At 42.7% G+C, this 13,145-nt stretch overlaps 1 protein-coding gene and 2 non-coding genes across 9 annotated transcripts in view; all 3 read left to right on the plus strand.

The window, feature by feature from the left end:
• The window catches only part of TEX14 (testis expressed 14, intercellular bridge forming factor), a 129,282-nt gene that overhangs the window by 24,858 nt on the left and 91,279 nt on the right, over window positions 1-13,145 (plus strand). For all 7 annotated transcript variants that reach the window (XM_058560561.1, XM_058560563.1, XM_058560556.1 and 4 more), the window contains exon 2: window positions 11,432-11,568. In XM_058560561.1, the coding sequence (XP_058416544.1) occupies window positions 11,433-11,568 (136 nt within the window). In that variant the 5' untranslated portion in view covers window position 11,432. The remainder of the gene's footprint in view (window positions 1-11,431; window positions 11,569-13,145) is intronic.
• LOC131417991 (U1 spliceosomal RNA) lies at window positions 2,062-2,225 on the plus strand. The gene has a single exon (XR_009222790.1). It is a non-coding gene; the product is annotated as a U1 spliceosomal RNA (small nuclear RNA).
• On the plus strand, window positions 6,927-7,090 carry LOC131418014 (U1 spliceosomal RNA). The gene has a single exon (XR_009222811.1). It is a non-coding gene; the product is annotated as a U1 spliceosomal RNA (small nuclear RNA).

The raw sequence follows: 13,145 nt of genomic DNA on the forward strand, positions 1-13,145 counted from the left end.
AGCATACACACCCAGGTCTCATCCCCAGACATCTTGATTCAGTAGATGATGTTGATGCAGATGGTGATGGCTTGCACTTTGAGAAATACTAATGAGAAAGAGAATTCATTGTACTTTTGAAATAAAGAAAGCTAAATTATTCTCACTCCTGTAAAAAGGATTTATGGGTGTGATTGGATTAGGGTTGGGTTCTCAGTTCTGTCAAACCTGGAGTCTTCTTTTATAACAAATAATAGTTCCCTTTACTATCCTGAAGACGTTCATAGAAAATATAAGCTACACATACTTCCCCCACAAATGATATAATGTCCTAACTGTAATATAAGGGAGAAATAAAAATAAAATGTTTTTTTTGTGTGTGTGTGTGTGTGTGTGTGAGGAAGGTCGGCCCTGAGCTAACATCTGCCAATCCTCCTCTTTTTGCTGAGGAAGACTGGCCCTGGGCTAATATCCATGCCCATCTTCCTCCACTTTATATGGGACGCCGCCACAGCATGGCTTGACAAGCGGTTCATCGGTGTGTGCCCAGGATCAGAACCGGGGAACCCCGGGCCGCTGCAGCGGAGCGTGCGCACTTAACCACTTGTGCCACCGGGCCGGCCCCCAAAATGTTATAATAAAATATTTTAATGTGTAAATGCTTGGCATGACAACATAAGGAAACAAAAACGTTCTCACAGATTTTCAAAACTGCCCCTTGGTAGTGGTGGCACAGTCATTGAGAACCACTGGTTTAGCTGGAGATTTGAAACAGCAGGGTAGAAAGAATTTAAAAGACAATATAAAAGGAATGCCATAAGTAGCAATGAGGATTTGGTTGCAGTTTGCATGAATTTGGAGTAGGAGGGTCACAACTTCCTCCAGCAGTGCTGGGAAAATGGGAGTAGAAGGGATGATTGTCGCATCTAGGGTCAGCTAGAGGAAATGTGCTATGTATACTGCAGTGTAAAGGGAGCAAGATGAGGCGGTTGAGGGGCTGGTGAGTAAAAGGGCATTTAGAGTCTGAAGAATCAAGTAAACTGAAAGGTCAGACTCCCCTCTCTGGCAATAAGTGGACTGGAGGCCAAGAGAAACTTATCTTGGTTCAAAACACATAAAATGCTGGGAAAATAGAATAGCAATAAAACAGGCTTTTCAAATATATTACTTATCTAGCAAAAAAGAAACTCGCAGAGATCAGGAGAAAGAAAAAACCCAGAGGGGAAAGGTGAGGATGGACCCTGTGTATTCCCTGAGATCTGTCCATCCTCAGAAGCCCGGGGCTAGGTTTTAACAGATCACGGGCAGGGGCAGGAGACAAAGCCTGGGGCCTGAGGTGGGTGGGACGTCTGCCTGGAGAGTTCCTCCCCATTCTGTACAAACAGGAACAGATTCAGAGGCTTAGAAGCTTATCTAGAGTCGTGCAGTGTGAACACTGAATTGCATTCCAGATCTTGGATTCCAAAACCCTCAGTCTTTGCAACACACCTCTCTAGCGGGTAGCCACGACAGTCTCGATTCGACGCCCTGCACCAACCCCTTTCGGAATAGGAGGAAATGGTACCAGGGTGGTGTGGAGCGTGGTCTGCAGGGAAGGCCTGAGGCCGGTTCTCAACTAACAGCTCATTCGTGTCCGTTTGCTTAAGAGGACTTCACACGGAGATCCGAAGACCTTCGGCCACGCCAGAAGTTGGGAGAGGGATGGATTTTTGTCTGGAAAATAGCTTGATATACGTTACTTAGGTCGGGGCTGGTGGGAGGAGGAGCCGGCCCTCCGAAGCAGCCCCGAGAGTGCGCAGCCGTCGGCCTCAGGGAGCGCTGCTGCGGCTCTGACCCGCCAGGCTGCGCGTGACGTAACGCCGGGAGTTGGAGTATGTAGATGAAAGACTCCGGGCGTTAGGAACCGCGTTCCCTGGAAAGATGTGCATGGTTATCTGCTATTACCAATGCTAAGATGTAGTACGAAAATCTGATTTTGGGGGTCCTATATGTAGATAAAAGCCAATTGGAGTCGTTTCGAAGTGACCTGAACCTTACAGTGGTGTGCCCGGTAGTGGGTAGTGCCGGTGTCAAGTGTGATTTATACTTACCTGGCAGGGGAGATGCCATGATCACGAAGGTGGTTTTTCTAGAGTGAGGCTCATTCATTGCACTCCGAGTGTGCTGACCCCTGCGATTTCCCCAAATGCGGGAAACTCGACTGTATAATTTGTGGTAGTGGGGGGCTGTGTTCGCGCTTTCCCCTGGTTTATTGTTTCATAAGGCAGGCATGTGTTAGGTTTTTTTTTTCATTTTAGTTTACGGTCTAATGATTTTCTTTAGTAGGGGTGTAATGTGTCGTATTTTCATATTCGGTGTTGTGGCATTTGGTTTTGGGTATGTGTTATATTGAGGTGAGGAAATGAAGTTTCTTAGTGTTGAGACAGAATGAAACCCTTTTCGTTAGATATAATTGTCTTTAGCATTTTATATGTGGTTACTAAAAGTTTAAAATTTTAAAATACCTAATATTGCTCACATATTCTATTGGACACCGCTTATCCCTTATTTTGAAAAAGTTTCCAGAAGACGTTGTTGTGTTACTTTTATAAACTCCGGTGCTTGCTCTTTTTGGAATGCCCTGCCTTTCTTCATCAACCTGGAAAATGCATTCATTCAGCTCCCTCTCGTGCAGCTGCCTGGGATCCACCCAAACTGCCACTGAATCCAGGATGGACTTAAACTTTAGGCACTGTAGGCACAGTGATTCTGTGTGATTCTTCTCAAATCAGAAGAAAAAAGATGATGTATTAGGTGTAGGAAAATGTTGTCATATATAATAGTCATGTTTTATCAGTGGGGTCATATAATTTTTTTGTGTGTGTGTGAGGAGATCAGCCCTGTGCTAACATCCGCCAATCCTCCTCTTTTTTTGCTGAGGAAGACGGCCCTGGGCTAACATCTGTGCCCATCTTCCTCCACTTTATATGGGACGCCGCCACAGCATGGCTTGCCAAGCAGTGCGTCGGTGCGCGCCCGGGATCCGAACCAGCGAACCCCGGGCCGCCGCAGCGGAGCGCGCGCACTTAACCGCTTGCGCCACCGGGCTGGCCCCCATATAATTTTTTTTTAAAGATTTTATTTATTTGTTTTCTTTCCCGCCAAGCCCCAGTAGATAGTTGTATGTCATAGCTGCACATCCTTTTAGTTGCTGTATGTGGGACGCGGCCTCAGCATGGCCGGAGAAGCGGTGCGTCGGTGTGCGCCGGGGATCCGAAGCCGGGCTGCCAGCAGCGGAGCGCGGGCACTTGACTGCTAAGCCACGGAGCCGGCCCCAGTCATATAATTTTGATATATTTTTTCATGCAGGTAGGGGGTCCATGAAGGCAAAAGTATTTAGGACCCTTCAGAGTCATAATGTGGTCCTGACTAAACATAGTCCTTACCGGTTTTGTTAGTACTCACCACTCTTCCTAAGGTTCTGGCAGCTCTGTTTCCCCTACAGATTGTGATTTTTATTGAAGGCAGAATCTATCTCTGTGTTATTATTCTTAGTATCTCCAGTGCCTAGGCTAGTTGGCTGGCACCTTAAAAGTTTAAGTGGCTGTAAGTAAGTGAACAGTATGTAAACATATAAATTATGACTTGAGAACAAGTGTTTTTTCATCATTAACAGCACTCATAGAAACTCAGGGATACTTTGCAAATGCTGGAAATACTGGAGTAGACGATGTGATCATCAGAAATAGAGTTCCCTCAGCATAGCAGAAAGAGCCTTTGAGTACCTGTAAAATCCAGTCTGTGGGGGACACCAGTAGTCCTAGAGGGTCTCAGAGCTGTGGTCAGCCTGGCATTCATGGATACCATGGAAACAGCCAAAGTGTTACCTTCCTCCTGTGAAATCAAATCTAGAATGAAATTAGGAAAGTAGTTCAATAATGAAGTGATATTGTATAACTGAGGTGGGCTGGGTTACATTTTGTGGGTGAGGGTATCTAGCAAATGTCTAAATAGAGTGACTGTAGCCTATATTGCGGTTGATATGCCCCAGTAGATGGGAAATGCAGGGCCAGGGCCAGTGTATGTCAGAAGTGAACGGGTTCAGTTCCCTGCAACCCGGGGTGTTTGTACAAACTCCATAGAGTTACTCATGCTTTCCTAGTAGTGGACGTTTAGATTCAGTTGTGTTGGTGCCATGGAATTCTTGACAGTCACACCTGCTTTGTGAACTTATATAAAAGTTGGCTTTTAAAAGTTACTGAGTATACCTGCCACCTTCATTATATTTCTGAGCATCAACCCTTCCTTGACCTCCATGAGGCTAAGGAATGGGTGGAAATTCAGAGGTGGGGATGAGACTCATGGACTGAGGGGTGTGTCTGTAGGAATAGAATATCTGAGTTGGCAGGGGCAGCCATGATCTGAGAGAGATTGGTAGATGTGCCAGTGCCGCCCTTCCTCAGGTGTTGGGGAACTCTCCAAATATTTACTGTGCTGAGAGAGGGGCTGTGCTCCTCCATCTTGGCTTTTTTGGGACCTTTGAGTTAGTTGATCATTGTAGTTGTTTTATTGTGTGTGTGTGTATGAATATATATATTCACTATAATTATTTCTAATAATCATCATTGTTCTTAGAGGGTAAATTCAGCTAAAATATGGTAAAATGACAATTTGAACCTAAGTCTACCTGAGGCCTATGTTCAAAACTTTTTAAATACTATGCTAAATACTTCTTGTGGTGGTTCAACCAGGATTTGTTCTCCTTAATGTGAAGGAAAAACAGTCTAAGGATATTATTGAAAGTCTGTAACCTGTATCTCACAACCAGTAACGTTTATATCATTTTACTGCATTTCCTTCTAGTAATTTTCCTTAAGGATACACATTTTTACAAATTGCCATCATGATATACATACCATTTCATATCCTTTTTCCCTCTATATAGTAAAAATGTTTTTCTTGTTGTTGATTGTTGTTACATTACTATTATGTTTGCTTAATACTTCATTTCCCTATTGCTTTGATATCTAGGAATTAGGGGTGATTTTGGTTTTCTGTAATTGTAAATAAATCTATGATGAACACCATTGTGCATAGGGCATTGTCTTTCTCTAGAATTATTTCGTATAGGTAAATTAAAACAAATTTCTAGGTCAAAACGTATGAACATTTTTTGGCACTAGATATATAGAATAGGGTTAAAGTTTTTTTCATTATAAGTAATATTATAATCATGTTATAGAATATTTAGGGGAAATATATTAGTCCATAGTTCTGTATTGACATTAACATAATTACGTTAGTTTGCATTTTGGCGTATTTCCTTTAAGTCTCTTAAACTTTGCCTTTTTAGAAATAGTTTTAATCATAGTATATATTCAATTTCATTCCTCAGTATATATTCAATTTCATTCCTCAGCAAAAAAAAGTACTTTTCTGTCTTTTCCTAATTATCTGCAAGGGAAATTTATCACTATTGTAATAATTAAAAATACCCTCCAAAAAAAAAAAGCAAAGCTTTTTAAAAAATTATGTGGACTAAGAGGGAAATACCACTGAAGGGTTGTAGTATATGCCACCCCAAAGTATGCCACTTTGGCATAAGGATTATTTTGAGGTAAAACCACTTGAAAAACAGCAGATATTAGAAGAGCGTTCTGACCTCCCTTTTTTTTCCTGAAAGCAGGAGATAAAATTCCCATGTGAAAGATTTCTTCCTTCTACCAGGGGAAAAGAAACATTCCCAGAGAAGGGAAGTCAAAGCTGAGAGAATTCTGTACAAACAGACCTTGTTAAAATAATTCTTATCTACTTTTAGCCTCCTCATGTATGTCAGTTACTTTTCCGCAGTTGCCTCAACCTAATATAAAAGCATTTAGGTTTTGCCACTTCTTTGGGTCTTCATTTCCTTATGAGGCCTCCTGTGTCAGGTACACTTACGTTAAATAAATTTGTATGCTTTTATCCTGTTAAACTGTCTGTGCCAATTTAATTCTCAGGCCCAGCCAGAGACCCTAACAGGGCAGAGGTCAAGTTTTCCCTCTGCATCACCAAAGCCTTTGATATTATAGTTGCTGCAAACGGAATTGTTTTGCCCGGAGCGCCTAGCCATCAGAGCCAGAACGGAAAACACAAATTGTCATCTATTTTTGTTGTCCAAAAAGAAGGGAGGAGCACTCAGTTTGTTACCAAATCAGGCCAGATGCTGGTTCCCTTTGCCCCGAGAACTGCAGAGACTTGAATCTTGGCAAAACTGGCTTTAGGTCCCCCACTACAGGGCGCACCTGTCCAGGAGTGGAATGGCCTGGGTGAGGGTGGAGGGGCTCAAGGCTGTATTTTACCCACTTTCTCTTATTCAGCTCTCACAGAAACCTTGTGAGGTAGGCAAGCAGTGTTATTCCCACTTTACAATTTGGGGAAATGGAGACAGAGAGACTGAGGGTATGACCTAGTGCCAGAGTGGAGCATCGATTCAGACCGGGTAACCACTGTGCTGCCTTCCCCTCTGCGGGCGCAGCCCACCGCCAGCCAAACTACCCTACCCTGCAGCTCAGAATGCAGACTCGTGGTAACAAGTACACGCGAGGACGTTTTCTTATGCCCGGAAAGGCAAGGAATTTTAAAATATTTCCGGCTACCCCTGTCGATGATCATCTTTTGCATCGTCGAGAGGCCTAGCTAGAGCGAATTTACCCGCTTCTCCGAGAAGCAGAGTGACGTCAAGAGTGACGACGAGTGATGACAAGAGGCGGGGATATGTAGATGAAGGACGCGGTGACTGCCGGTTTGAGTGCATTCTTTGTGGGGAAGAATTTCCACTGAATATCCAGAAAGATGTGCGCTGATCTCTGTCATATAAATAACCCTTTAGTTTCGAACCGAAGACCTGAAGAACGCGGACTATAATTGACCATGACTTTATAGTGTGTTGAAGACGATGGTGAGGTCCCAGGCAAGAGTAACAACTCATACTTACCTGGCAGGGGAGATACCATGATCACGAAGGTGGTTTTCCCAGGGCGAGGCTCATCCATTGCACTCCGGATGTGCTGACCCCTGCGATTTCCCCAAATGTGGGAAACTCGACTGCATAATTTGTGGTAGTGGGGGACTGCGTTCGCGCTTTCCCCTGATAAGCTTGGTCTTGAAGATAAGAATGTCATTTTAAATCCTGCTTTTCACGTGTTTATTTTTTCAGTGTGGTTTTTTCGAACATGTTTATTAAACAAGGTATTTTTTTTACGTTTTTGTTGTGTCTACAGAAATGCCATGTTTTCCTGGTAAATACTGTGTTATTCTGGCAGTTGAATGTGCTTTTGGGTTTTTTTCAAGGAATGTTTCAGCTGCTGTTTCAAGGTGTCCTGGTGGGGTCAGTTTAAATGATACTTTATTCTGTTTGTGAGGCTATCCAACCTTTTAATTTTGAGACTTGTGTGATAAGGGGCAGGAAGTTAAACTCCTAATCTTTCTTTTTTAAGAGTTGTATTTTGTCCATGCAGATGAATTTAATGGTTTAGTTTTTATTCTAGTTGTGGGATGCTGGTGTTATATAGACGGAAAACTGTGCTGAATCTTAAAATAGTGAAATGTGCCTGGAGCCAGAACTCCCAGGCAGAACTACTGGGTCAGGTAACTACAGGAGCTAGCTTGTTACAAAAGTGCTGCGGTGGTGAGAACCTTGGCTAATGTTTTAAGGCCCAGTACTCCCCAGAAGCTAGTTTCTTAACACAGAATAAGCTCTGAGGGTGACTGGAAAAGAATAAAGGAAGTAAGACTTACAAATACCCAGGGAGTGGATGTTAGTATGTAAATAGTGAACACAAGGCATACTTAAATCCTCAGGGATGTGTGTGCTCTGGAACTTGAAGGAAAAAAAAGTCCTATGAAACTCAAGTGGGCCTGGGGGGTTTTATTTATCTGTATTATTTGAACATTTTATGTCAAGAATGTAGTCATGTATTTATGTAAATACAATTAAATAAAAATACTTTTGAAGAGATTGAAAACCATTAAGATGGCTATTATCAAAAAAACAGGAAATAACAAGTGTTGGTGAGGGTCTGAAAAACTTGGAACCCTTGTGCACTGCTGATGGGAATGTAAAAATGGTACAGCTACTACAGGAAACAGTATGGCAGTTCCTCAAAAAATTAAACATAGAATTATTGTACCATCTAGCAATCCTACTCCTGGATATATACCCCAAAGAACTGAAAACAGGGGTTTGAAGAGATATTTGTACATCCATGTTGTTCATAGCAGCATTATTCACAATAGCCAAAGGTGGAATCAACCCAAGCGTCCATCAGTGTATGAATGGATAAACAAAATGGAATATATGTGTGTGTGTATATATATTCAATACAATGGAATATTATTCAGACTTTATTAAAAAGGAAGGAAATTCTGACATATACTACAACATGGATGAACCTTGAGGGGATAGTGAAATAAGCCAGTCACAAAAGGACAAATACTGTATGTTTCCACTTATATGAGGTACCTAGGGTAGTCTAATTCGTAGAGACAGAAAGTAGAAAGGTGATTGCCAGGGTCTGGGTAGAGGGAGAAAACGGGGAGTTAGTGTTTAGTGGGTATGGAGTTTCAATTTGGGAAGAGGGAAAAGGTTTTGGAAATAGATGGTAGGTGATAGTTGCACAACGGTGTGAATATACTCAGTGCCACTGAACTGAACATTTAAAAATATTTAAAATGGTAAATTTTATGTTATATATATTTTACCACAATAACGTAAATAAAGAACAGCAGTGTCACATACAGGCGAACATTTCAGTATGACAGAGCCTGAAAATGCACATTGGATTTGTCCAGGTGTAAGAAGATATTGGGGACTTTTGCCAGCAGCCCAATGTCAGAGGTGTGGGGAAGAATAACTAGCAGGCCCTCAGTGCAGGTGCAGTCCAGCTGAATGGATGAATGAAGTGGAGATAGTAACTATAGACTCCCCTTTTAAGAATATTTTCCACTTTCTTTTTTGTAATTATTAAAACTTGTCCCATGCCTTTGTTAAACTAAGCTAAATAAAACCATATGCATATTCATATGATATAACTTGCTATTATTAGTGTATTAGTTTGCTAGGGCTGCCGTTAACAAAATGCTCCAGAATGAGTGGCTTAAACTACAGGAATTTATTTTCTCACAGTTCTGGAGGCTGAAAGTCCAAGATCAAGGTGCCGGCAGGGTTAGGTTCTTCTGAGGCCTTTCTCTTTGGCTTGCAGATGGCTGCCCTCTTGCTGCCTCTTCACTTGTCCCTGATGTCTCTTCCTCTTTCTATAAGGACATCAGTCATATTGGATTATGGCCCCATTCTGACAGCCTTATTTTAAGTTAATCACCTCTTTAAAGAGCTTATCTCCAAACACAGTTGCATTCTGAGGTACTGGGGGTTAGGGCTTCAACATTTAGGGGAAGGGGATACAGTTCAGTCCCAATTAGCCATCCAAATTTTAATGGAAATATGCCAGTCTTTTTATACCTGGAAGTAGAAGGGAGGCAGAGTGGGGGGGGGGGGGGAGGAATGACAGCTTGCTATAAAAGCTTCAGTTCATATTTAAACTGAACGATATCTGTCACTTTTGTTTGCTTAAGAACATTGTGATATTATTGGATTACTAGGGTGCTGTTTGTAGTCACTGCTGTGGATATTAACAAATACCAAAGGAAATAAAGTTAAAACACTCAAAGTATTAGCACTTTCCACGTTTTGTCAGTAGATAAATTAAAAAAGTGTTACTTCTTTGGGGCCGGCCTGGTGGCGTAGCAAGTTAAGTTCTCACGTTCCCCTTCGGTGGCCCCGGGTTCTCCGGTTCAGATCCTGGGCGTGGACCTACACACCGCTCATCAAGCCGTGCTGAGGCGGAGTCCCACATAGAAGAGCTACAGCTCTATAGCTAGGATACACAACTATGTACTGGGGCTTTGGGGAGAGAAAAGAAAAAGAGGAGGATTGGCAACAGATGTTAGTGCAGGGCCAATCTTCCTCAAAAGAAAAGAAAAGAAAACGTTACTTCAGGGTCGGCCTGGTGGCATAGTGGTTAAGTTCACGCACTCTGCTTCAGTGGCCCGGGGTTCACAGGTTTGGATCCCAGGTGTGGACCTAGACACCGCTTATCAAGCCATGCTGTCTCACATATAAAATAGAGGAAGATGGGCATGGATGTTAGCCCAGGGCTAATCTTCCTCACACACACACAAAAAAAGTGTTACTTCTCAGTAGCCTAAAAGCCTCCTGGCTGATGAAGACCCACCAAATGTGTCAGCCTTCATGGCTTTTTCTTTTACTTTACCTCATATTACACCTTCTGTGTCTTTCCACGTAGCATTTAGTTATGCCCTTGATGTGCGTACTTGTTGATTCAGATGGATGTGGCTTCCTTTTCTTTTCTGCTGTCTGTGGAGCACCAACATGGTGCCACTTGTCTGCCCTCCTAGACTGAGCATTGTGATGGCAGCGATCCAATTTTAGGTATCTTACACAGCACTTGTCACATTTGAGACATATGGTAGGTATACCACAAACACTTGATTGTATGCTGGTCAAGTGTGGATGCCACATGTGGAAAGTTAGAATTTCTCTGCATGGTCCTTATCATGCACAGTAACAGCTAACAACTACAGAGAGCTCCCTTGGTGCCAGGCACAGTTCTAAGCACTTTACACATATTAGCTCATTTCAACCTCTCAGCAACCCTCTGGTTATTATTATCCCCATTTACAGAGAAAGAAATTGAGGCCTATCAAGGTTAAATAATTTCTCCAAGGTTACACAGGGAAGTGACAGAGCCAGGACCAGAACTTCAGAGCCTGAACTGTGAACCCAACCCACTATATTATACTATCTACATTCTTACATAATGACTGCATTTGTGTACCAGCCTTTCAAAGTTAATACTCTCCTAAAAAGCTTAACGGTACAACAAACATGTGTATTTCTAATTTTATTTACTAGTCATCACTTTTTCAATCCTGGGCATTAGTGATAAATATATTCAGTTCAATTTCAACAGTAACATTGAGCATAAACATTAATCTTATAGAATTTCAGTATGTAATTATTCCTCTAATCCTGTTCATTATAAATGAAAGTAGACAAGGGCTGGCCTGGTGGTGCAAGTGGTTAAGTGCGCGCGCTCCACTGCGGTGGCCCGGGGTTCGCTGGTTCGGATCCCAGGTGTGCACTGACACACCACTTGTCAAGCCATGCTCTGGCGGTGTCCCATATAAAGTGGAGGAAGATGGGCATGGATGTTATCCCAGGACCAGTCTTCCTCAGCAAAAAAATAGGAGGATTGGCAGATGTTAGCTCAGGGCCGATCTGCTTCACAAAAAAAAATAAAAAAAATAATAAAATGAAAGGAGACAAGAAGTGAAAGAAATGTGAAAGAATGTAAGTTGCTTCCTTGCATTTCTGATTCAGTTGGAATAAGCATGTTGCTCTCTTTTGAAACAGGATGTCTCGGGCTATTCATCTTCCAGTCCCCTGTCCAGTTCAGCTTGGTTCCTTAAGAAATGACTCCTTGGAAGCTCAGCTTCATGAGTATGTCAGACAAGGGAACTATGTGAAAGTGAAGAAGATTCTTAAGAAAGGTAAGCACCATGCTGAAATGGCAGATGCAGCTTGGTCCACATTTCTGAATAGCATTGGAAAGAAAAGCAGGTACATCATAAAACTATGAGTTCTTGGGGAAATCGGAAGTTAAATTTAGAGATGAGGTGTTCTCTACCAGTGCAGTCATATTGTTCAATAGCGGTCTTAAATCACTGTTGGAGGCTGTTTTGTTTTGTTTTGTCTTAGGGAACCATAAGGTCTTCCAACTGTTAGGCTCCTAAGGTTTCTCATCAGGCCCCAGCCAGCCACCTTTGATTCTGCTTGGTTCCCTTTTCTCCTTCAAATATACTCCATCCACTGGGTCTTCTGAGGCCTGTGGTGGAGTGAGGAGCCATCTTTCACAGCTCTCCCCTTCCTTGCTCCTAGTGCTTTTATTTTCAGGGTTGTTTTGCTGGAAGCTACAGGCAGCTCAGCCTACAGGGCAGACAGAAATAGCGAACATAGCTCAGGTAGTCTTCAAAAGAACAAACACACACCAAAAAACCATTCTCAAACACAACCTCTGCTGGTATTGGGCCCCTAAGCTTGAGATCCACACCTGCTTTTTTCAGAGTAACCGGAGTCCTGCTGGATTCCCCCTCTCTCTTCTTAGTATTGAAAGGGAGGCTTATTAAACTTCTCTCAGCTGGTTTGTGGAACAGCCAGGGTGACCTAATTTCTCTACCGTGTTTCTCCATTTGCCTCAACGGCATTCCTGAGGACTTCCGAAAGGGTAACCCCAGTTTTTGTAGGATCCAACTAGCCCACAAAGTAGTTCCCTCAAAAAGTTCTTGAGGGGCTGGCCCGATGGCGTAGTGGTTAAGTTCGTGTGCTCTGCTTCGGTGGCCCAGGGTTCACAGGTTCGAATCCTGGGCACAGACCTACACACTGCTCATCAGGCCATGCATGGAGGCATCCCACATATAAAATGGAGGAAGATGGGCACAGATGTTAGCTCAGAGCCAATCTTCCTCACCAAAAAAAAAAAAGAAAAAAAAAGGTTCTTAAACTTTTCCATGTACCACCCCTGGAGTCTATAGATGAAGTAGCTGACAGTGAGCTCAATAATTTATTTGAAAGGTCCTATTTTTTCCCCCCTTGAAATTTTGCATTTTATCCCATAACATACCCATGTGTTTCTACATAAAAATTGATGTTCAAGATAGGCATGCTGTGACTTCTAGTGTTTGTCTATCCAGACTCTCCAGTGTGAGAAGCAGAGTTTTAGGACATTTATTATCTCCTAGATATCTCCTGAATGTTCTTCATCTTCAAATTCTTGACATTAAGCTAGAGCAGGGGATGGGGTTGACAGGTGTAACTGGATATGAAGCATGACTTCATCTGTATCTGGGAATTTCTTCTAAAGCCTCAGAGTAAAAAACAGAATGGCAAGTTCCCCCACAGTCTAAAGCAGGGTTTCCTAGGAGATGGCCAAAATGGTCCTTGGACCTTCAACTCTGTTACCCACCTCAGGCCTATCTAAGAGAAGACAATGGGGTAGTGGTGGGGGTGTCAGTGGAAAAGATGCTTTAAAACGGCAGTCACAGGAGTAGAATGCTATGGCTTTTCCCTC

This window comes from Diceros bicornis, chromosome 18, assembly GCF_020826845.1.
Source record: "Diceros bicornis minor isolate mBicDic1 chromosome 18, mDicBic1.mat.cur, whole genome shotgun sequence".
Classification (NCBI taxonomy): Eukaryota; Metazoa; Chordata; class Mammalia; order Perissodactyla; family Rhinocerotidae; genus Diceros; species Diceros bicornis.